The sequence below is a fragment of the Aedes albopictus genome, chromosome 1 (genome assembly GCF_035046485.1).
Source record: "Aedes albopictus strain Foshan chromosome 1, AalbF5, whole genome shotgun sequence".
NCBI lineage: Eukaryota > Metazoa > Arthropoda > Insecta > Diptera > Culicidae > Aedes > Aedes albopictus.
In genome coordinates, this window is record NC_085136.1 from 49673526 (window position 1) to 49682587 (window position 9062).

General features: G+C 47.0%; 1 protein-coding gene across 3 annotated transcripts in view; it reads left to right on the forward strand.

The window, feature by feature from the left end:
* Positions 1-4965, forward strand: part of LOC109416129 (PDZ domain-containing protein 7) — a 589320-nt gene extending 584355 nt beyond the window's left edge. For all 3 annotated transcript variants that reach the window (XM_062844495.1, XM_062844494.1, XM_062844496.1), the window contains one exon: positions 3987-4965. In XM_062844495.1, coding sequence (XP_062700479.1) covers positions 3987-4565 — 579 coding nt within the window. In that variant the 3' untranslated portion in view covers positions 4566-4965. The remainder of the gene's footprint in view (positions 1-3986) is intronic.
* The last annotated feature ends 4097 nt before the right edge of the window (positions 4966-9062 follow it).

Sequence of the window (9062 nt, forward strand, 5' to 3'; positions counted from 1 at the left end):
CCGGAAAGATTCCCTCCAGGAATCTGGAGAGATTCCCTCCAGGAATCTGGAGAGATTCCCTCCAGGAATCTGGAGAGATTCCCTCCAGGAATCTGGAGAGATTCTCTCCAGGAATCTGGAGAGATTCCCTCTAGTAATCTGGAGAGATTCCCTTCAGGAATCCGGAGAGATTCCCTTCAGGTATCCGGAGATATTCCCTTCAGGAATCCGGAGAGATTCCCTTCAGGAATTCGGAGAGATTCCCTTCAGGAATTCGGAGAGATTCCCTTCAGGAATCCGGAGAGATTCCCTTCAGGAATCCGGAGAGATTTCCTTCAGGAATTCTGAGAGATTCCCTTCAGGAATCCGGAGAGATTCCCTTCAGGAATCCGGAGAGATTCCCTTCAGGAATCTGGAAAGATTCCCTTCAGGAATCCGGAGAGATTCCCTTCAGGAATCCGGAGAGATTCTCTTCAGGAATCCGGAGAGATTCCCTTCAGGAATCCGGAGAGATTCCTTTCAGGAATCCGGAGAGATTCCTTTCAGGAATCCGGAGAGATTCCTTTCAGGAATCCGGAGAGATTCCCTTCAGGAATCCGGAGAGATTCCCTTCAGGAATCCGGAGAGATTCCCTTCAGGAATCCGGAGAGATTCCCTTCAGGAATCCGGAGAGATTCCCTTCAGGAATCCGGAGAGATTCCCTTCAGGAATCCGGAGAGATTCCCTTCAGGAATCCGGAGAGATTCCCTTCAGGAATCCGGAGAGATTCCCTTCAGGAATCCGGAGAGATTCCCTTCAGGAATCCGGAGAGATTCCCTTCAGGAATCCGGAGAGATTCCCTTCAGGAATCCGGAGAGATTCCCTTCAGGAATCCGGAGAGATTCCCTTCAGGAATCCGGAGAGATTCCCTTCAGGAATCCGGAGAGATTCCCTTCAGGAATCCGGAGAGATTCCCTTCATGAATCCGGAGAGATTCCCTTCAGGAATCCGGAGAGATTCCCTTCAGGAATCCGGAGAGATTCCCTTCAGGAATCCGGAGAGATTCCCTTCAGGAATCCGGAGAGATTCCCTTCTGGAATCCGGAGAGATTCCCTTCAGGAATCCGGAGAGATTCCCTTCAGGAATCCGGAGAGATTCCCTTCAGGACTCCGGAGAGATTCCCTTCAGGAATCCGGAGAGATTCCCTTCAGGAATCCGGAGAGATTCCCTTCAGGAATCCGGAGAGATTCCCTTCAGGAATCCGGAGAGATTCCCTTCAGGAATCCGGAGAGATTCCCTTCAGGAATCCGGAGAGATTCCCTTCAGGAATCCGGAGAGATTCCCTTCAGGAATCCGGAGAGATTCCCTTCAGGAATCCGGAGAGATTCCCTTCAGGAATCCGGAGAGATTCCCTTCAGGAATCCGGAGAGATTCCCTTCAGGAATCCGGAGAGATTCCCTTCAGGAATCCGGAGAGATGCCCTTCAGGAATCCGGAGAGATTCCCTTCAGGAATCCGGAGAGATTCCCTCCAGGAATCCGGAGAGATTCCCTTCAGGAATCCGGAGAGATTCCCTTCAGGAATCCGGAGAGATTCCTATCAGGAATCCGGAGAGATTCCCTTCAGGAATCCGGAGAGATTCCCTTCAGGAATCCGGAGAGATTCCCTTCAGGAATCTGGAGAGATTCCCTTCAGGAATCCGGAGAGATTCCCTTCAGGAATCCGGAGAGATTCCCTTCAGGAATCCGGAGAGATTCCCTTCAGGAATCCGGAGAGATTCCCTTCAGGAATCCGGAGAGATTCCCTTCAGGAATCCGGAGAAATTCCCTTCAGGAATCCGGAGAGATTCCCTTCAGGAATCCGGAGAGATTCCCTTCAGGAATCCGGAGAGATTCCCTTCAGGAATCCGGAGAGATTCCCTTCAGGAATCCGGAGAGATTCCCTTCAGGAATCCGGAGAGATTCCCTTCAGGAATCCGGAGAGATTCCCTTCAGGAATCCGGAGAGACTCCCTTCAGGAATCCGGAGAGATTCCCTTCAGGAATCCGGAGAGATTCCCTTAAGGAATCCGGAGAGATTCCCTTCAGGAATCCGGAGAGATTCCCTTCAGGAATCCGGAGAGATTCCCTTCAGGAATCCGGAGAGATTCCCTTCAGGAATCTGGAGAGATTCCCTCTAGTAATCTGGAGAGATTCCCTTTAGGAATCTGGAGAGATTCCCTCCAGGAAACTGGAGAGATTCCCTCCAGGAATCTGGAGAGATTCCCTCCAGGAATCTGGAGAGATTTCCTCCAGGAATCTGGAGAGATTCCCTCCAGGAATCTGGAGAAATTCCCTCCAGGAATCTAGAGAGATTCCCTTCAGGAATCTGGAGAAATTTCCTTCAGGAATCTGGAGAGATTCCCTTCAGGAATCTGAAGAGATTTACTTCAGGAATCTGGAGAGATTCCCTTCAGGAATCTGGAGAGATTCCCTTCAGGAATCTGGAGAGATTCCCTTCTGGAATCTGGAGAGATTCCCTTCAGGAATCTGGAGAGATTCCCCTCAGGAATCTGGAGAGATTCCCTTCAGGAATCTGGAGAGATTCCCTTCAGGAATCTGGAGAGATTCCCTTCAGGAATCTGGAGGGATTCCCTTCAGGAATCTGGAGAGATTCTCTTCAGGAATCTGGAGAGATTCCCTCCATGAAATGAATTCATTCAGATTCCGGAGAGCAATCTCTCCAGATTTCGGAGAGGAATCACTTCAGATTTCGGAGAGGAATCTATCCAGAATTCGGAGAGGAATCTCTCCAGATTTCGGAGAGGAATTTCTCCAGATTCCGGAGATTTAAGAGATTGGAAGTAATCTCTTCGGATTTCTGGGAGGAATCTCCCCGGATTCCTGGAAGAAATCTCTCCGGATTCCTGGAAGAAAACTCTCCGGATTCCTGGGAGGGATCTCTCCGGATTCCTGGGTGGAATCTCTCCGGATACCTGGGAGGAGTCTCTCCGGATTCCTGGGAGGATCTCTCCGGATTCCTGGAAGGAATCTCTCCGGATTTCTGAAAGGCATCTCTCCGGATTCCTGAAAAGAATCTCTCCGGATTCCTGAAAGGAATCTCTCCGGATTCCTGAAAGGAATCTCTCCGGATTCCTGAAAGGAATCTCTCCGGATTCCTGAAAGGAATCTCTCCGGATTCCTGAAAGGAATCTCTCCGGATTCCTGGAAGGAATCTTTCCGGTTTCCTGGAAGCAATCTCGACGGAAACGTAGATTCCTGAGAGGAATTTCTCCAGATTCTGGAAATAAATTTCTTCAGATTCTTGAGAGGAATCTCTCCAGATTCCGGAGAGGAATCTCTCCAGACTCCGGAGAGGAATCTCTCCAGATTTCGGAGAGGAATCTGTCCAGGTTCCGGAGAGGAATCTGTCCAGAATCTGGAGAGGAATCTGTCCAGATTCCGGAGAGGAATCTGTCCAGATTCCAGAGAGGAATCTGTCCAGATTCCGGAGAGGAATCTGTCCAGATTCCGGAGAGGAATCTGTCCAGATTCCGGAGAGGAATCTGTCCAGATTCCGGAAAGGAATCTCTCCAGATTCCGGAAAGGAATCTCTCCAGATTCCGGAGAGTAATCTCTCCAGATTCCGGAGAGGAATCTCTCCAGATTCCGGAGAGGAATCACTCCAAATTCTGGAGAGGAATCTCTCCAGATTCCGGAGAGGAATCTCTCCAGACTCCGGAGAGGAATCTCTCCAGACTCCGGAGAGGAATCTCTCCAGACTCCGGAAAGGAATCTCTCCAGACTCCGGAGAGGAATTTCTTCAGATTCCAGAGAAGAATCTCTCCAAATCTCTCCAGATTCCTGGGAGGAATCTCTCTAGATTCTCTCCCTAGAATATCTTCCTGGATCTTTCTTGGCTCTTCAGTTACTTACTCAACTCAACTGCTCTTTTGGCCTTAAGTTTTCTCCGGCATTCTTATCAGATGAAGGTCATTCCAAATCATTTTGCCCGAATCGCAGCTATCTAATCAACTTTTTTCCTTCCACAGAAAGCACCTTCCAAAGATAAGTTACCGATCGAAGTCAGACCACCGGGAGCAACAACCACATGCTCCGGAAGCACCCCTTCTAGCAACAGCTGCACCCAAGGAGGAAAGGGAACCATGGGCCGGGTGGCAGCATCCGAACTGGCCAAAGCCAACGGCGACATCGCCGAGCTGGAATCGATAGAATCCTTCCAGCTTACGAGCCCCACCCCCACTCCGGTCCGGCCCCCATCGTACTATTTCTGCCCGCAGAACACCGGTCCACCCACCATGAAGAAGTCCCAGAAACCGATCGCAGTTACCATCAGCGAGTACATTGGCGTCGGCGTTGGCGGCAACGACGAAATTGCTCCCGATCTACCGAAGAAGATCGGGAACTTGAAATACGAGCTGGAGAAGACCTTGTCACTGTCTAATTTAAGGCAGCGGAGTGAGTCCCGTGAGGATCTTGTGGAGAGGATTCAGATCGGATCGCAGCTGGATCAGGGTACCAGGTTGAGCAGAAGCTCGTCTGCCGTTACGACGGTGTCCAATGGCAACCGGATAACGATTGCAATTTCCAATGGCGCCGACAAGAAGTAGGCGTTGACGGTTTGAGAGGATCTTTTTGAATGTTTGTCTTATTTTGTTTTTGCATGTGTATGTGTTGCGTGTTTAGTAGAGTTGAGCATGTACGGATTTTCCGTAGATTATTTTTTAGTTTTGTAAGGCTAAGGATTGAATCTTTCGTTTTGTCGATGTTGAGATTATTGGAACGGTGAAGCTTGTCACATGTTTCTTCCGGATATGTTTTGTCAGTACAGTGTATAGATAGACGATATATGTATTGGTTAAGACTATATTTACGGTAACTCGTACTTTGCACGGCAAAGTAAGTCGCGCGTTTTGTGTAATAATCTACATGTGAAAAAATATGCTCAAAACCATGATTATATTGTAAGAGATGCCTGTATTTATACTTGTTTATATACCTGCTAACTAATAATAGCAAATTTTGTTCTTGCAATGGAAAGGAAAGAAAGCTTCATCGTCTCAAAGTTATCTTGTATGCAATTGTGCTTGCGTGCAAGTGATCACAATCAAAGAATAGGTGTGGAATTGGTTGCACTTGCAGAGTTTGATATTTTGAAAGCTCGTGGCCTTCTTGATCTCTATTTTGATTCTGCTCTAATGGACTACTCGCTATTCTGTATATTCTCACTTGATCAGGAGGAGTAAAATCATTTCATTTGAGTTCATGTGCAATTATATTATTTGAAACACATTTTTAACTGATAATGGTAATGGTTGATTGTTGTCAGTGCTACAGTGAAAGCCATAAACCAGAGACCCGATGCAACCGCAGGAAAAATCCCACGTTTATGACGTTCCGAACTTTCACCAATAGGTGGCGCTTCAAATTGGCCACCACGTGGCGTCACAAACATGTGCGGCTAACCACGGTTGTGTAGAAATAGCGTAATTGAATATATCAACCAATGAAATTGTCATAGCATCAGTCAGTAGTCAGTAGTGTACGGACCCAATGATGTGGAATCGGATTCGGAATGGTTCAAATTCCGCGCCTATTTAATCCACGCATTGCGGTGATGGCGAAAGTGGCGGTTTGTCGCCTAACTGAGCCCATCCATCCGTTGTCAATCCGAAATCCGAAGGGAAAAGAGCTGCTTTGATGTGCTGTGCCATGCCAGGTGAATTCACGTGCGAGGATTTGATTCGGATGGATGAGGGAAATAATTTTGATTGAGCATCGATGTGACACTAATCAATTGGAGCTCTGCATTATTTCGCTCGAGTATGAGTAAATTAAATTTAAGTGGGGATTACTTTGGCACGTTTGGTATTTCCAATTTAGGTGATTATTTAATGTGGCCACTCGAATTGATGTAATTTTAAACTACATGAAGTTCATTGGTAACAGCAGAAGGTGAGCCAACAGCTGCTGATTAATCTGGTCTATACCGAGAGGACGGACAACGCGGGGCTATCAGACAGCCAGGTTTGGGTTCCGCAAAGGTAGATCGACAGTGGATGCCATTAGATCAGTGACTGGATTGGCCGAAGTTGCGCTGCAGAATATGAGAAGAGGCATACGGTACTGCGAGATCGTCACGCTAGACGTTAGAAACGCCTTCAATAGTGTAAGCTGGGCCTCCATAGAGAGCGCCTTAACTCGCTTAAGTGTTCCGGCCTGCCTAAGGCGTATTCTGGGAAGCTACACGCAAAAAAATCCGTTCCGATATACGTGCACTCCCAGTCACGCAATGTCACCGCGGGGGTACCACAAGGATCCATCTTGGGCCCGGTACTGTGGAACGCGGCATATGACGGCGTATTGAGGCTAGTACTACCACCGGAAGTAAAGTTGGTTGGCTTTGCTGACGACATTACCCTGGTGGTATACGGTGAGTCGGTTGAAGAGGTGGAATTGACGGCAGCGCATGCGATAGACATAGTGGAAGGCTGGATGAGGTCGAGGCAACTGACAATCGCACACCACAAGTCGGAGGTGGTGGTGGTGAACAACCGCAAGTCTGCACAACAGGCAGTTGTCACCACGGGCGGGTGCTTGATCGAGTCTTGTTGCTCACTGAAGCTTCTTGGAGTCGTGGTCGACAACAAGTTGAACTTCAGTAGTCATGTCGAGTATGCTTGTAAGAGGGCGAGCGTGGCGGTTACGGCATTATCTAGGATGATGTCAAGCAGTTCGGCAGTTGTCTCGAGTAAGCGAAAGCTGCTCGCGTCAGTAGAGGTGTCCATACTACGGTATGGTCCATACTACGCAATGTTGACAGACTAGAGAGCACACATAGGCAAATGCGTCTTAGGAAAGCCTTCAAGAAAGCCGTAGTGAACAAAATAACAGTGCAGGTATCGCAGCTGAACCTGAACCACTGTGACGCAGTTCAGCAATTACTTTGTCAGGCAGTGTCTGAGTGGTATTGGGCTGAAGGTTTCCATGAAATGAAATGCTGAAACGGAACTTTATTTAACTGCGTCTCTGTACACTTCGAATTCAGGCTAACTTTTGACAAAATGGCGCTCCATGCGCAATTATGCTGCTGCCACAAAGACTCTCGAGAAAGAGGATGCAGCATAAAGAGACCACCTAAACAGAGATGTAGCGAGGCATGTGGTGGCATGCCTATTGTTTATATCAACACACTCCTCCTCAACGAACATTGCCAGTCTACGATTTAATCCTATCATACGTGCGAATTTATGCAGCTTGATTGGACCCACCGGTTTAGTGAGCATATCAGCCACCATATCCTCCGTTGGGCAATATTGCAACTCCATGCCTCCTTTCTCACATAATTGCTTCACGAAATGCTGCTGCGGATCCGACTTGACAAATTGGATGCAGCTCTGATTGTCCTCCATTACTGTGACTGGACATTCGAAAACGTTCATCGTTTGGAGCGACCTGTGGTCATCACAGTAGCAAAGTCAGGACAACAGCTGGTGAGTGAATATGCTGGAGAAGTGAGGATGCTTGTAACGGTGGATGACAAGCAACTGCGGTGCGTCGTCTACGATGTTCTGTACGTTCCGGATTTGACCCTGATAAGCCTGTTCTCTGTCAAGAAAATCGGCGAACGAGGTATGCGCACCATATCCACACGCGACGAAGCAAGCATCACGAGAGCAGATGGTTCACGAGTCCGCACAGCTACGAGGAGGCCAAGCTGTACGAACTGAATGTTTTGATTTCATTAAGCGAGTCGGCTCTATCTGATGATTCTGGAGCACGGCGGCTTTTGTGGCATCGGCGATACGGCCATATCGGCAATTCCACCCTGGCAAAACTGGTTCTATGCAGGCAGCTGTCACCTGAATACTACCCCACAGGAAAAAAAGTGAGCCAACATCTCTGAACCCCAAACAAATATCGTTTCAGGACCAACAATTGAAAAAGGCAAAATATTTTTCCCAAAAAATATATAATTTTGGAAAATACTAGGGCAATTATAACAACCGGTTTGGCCAGTCTAAGGGAAATCATTTAAAAAAAAAAATAACCAATATGAACAACCAATGCGTCAAATAAAAGGTTTCAATCTATATTTTGAAGGAAAAATGCAAAAATCAAGTCAATACTTGATTTTTGTATTAAAAGTGGCACTGGCCAAAATAGAAGCTCTGCCGCAGTTTTGGCCATATTCTTAAGTTTGGTTTCTATTTTGGCCAATCACGTGTATTTCTTATGGGAGTGGCCAAATTAGAAGCACCCTGGCCAAAATAGATATATGGGAGCAGATTTTTTAAGGAAATATATTTTTTTCTTACAGTTTTTAATCAAAATGTGTGGTTTTCACAGCTGTAATCATCATATTGTATTAGGATCTACTAGTAAAAATTAAATTTACGCCGGTTTAGATCGCAATAGGCTCAATATCGTACTATGGCCAAAACTCCGGACTGGCCAATACTGAAGCTTCTACCCTATAGCACTCTAAATAAAAACGTGTGTGAATTAGCTCGTAATTGGGGTCCTGAAGAAGAGGTAAAAAGTGTTACTCGTAAATCACGCTCAAATCAAATGCTTGCCCTGAAACTGATGCTGACTTCAAAAACATGGACGAATCGCAACCGGCTGGTTCTATGCAACATGGTGGAAGGCTTGGACGTCGGGAAGAATCTGAAAGCAATTTGTGAATCCTGCATGAAAGCGAAACAGGTGTGTTTGGCAGCAATGCGTTCACTCACATCCCGAAGGAGAAGAGAAGCAAGCTGGACGACAAAAGCAAGGTATGTTATTTGTCGGTTATGCTGTGAACGGCATGGGATCCAGAAAAGTAGAAAGTTGTCGTTTCTCGAGTCTGTTTCGTGGTGGCTTGTCAGTCTTGACAAAAATAAAACACTATTTATGTTATTCTATCCGACGTTTCGGTCCGTTTTGGGACCTTCTTCAGGGACTCAATAGTTACAGTGTTCTCGTCCAGTGTGGTTCGGTAACACTGTAACTATTGAGTCCCTGAAGAAGGTCCCAAACGGACCGAAACGTAGGACAAAATAACATAAATAGTGTTTTATTTTTGTCAAGACTGACAAGCCACCACGAAACAGTTTCGAAAA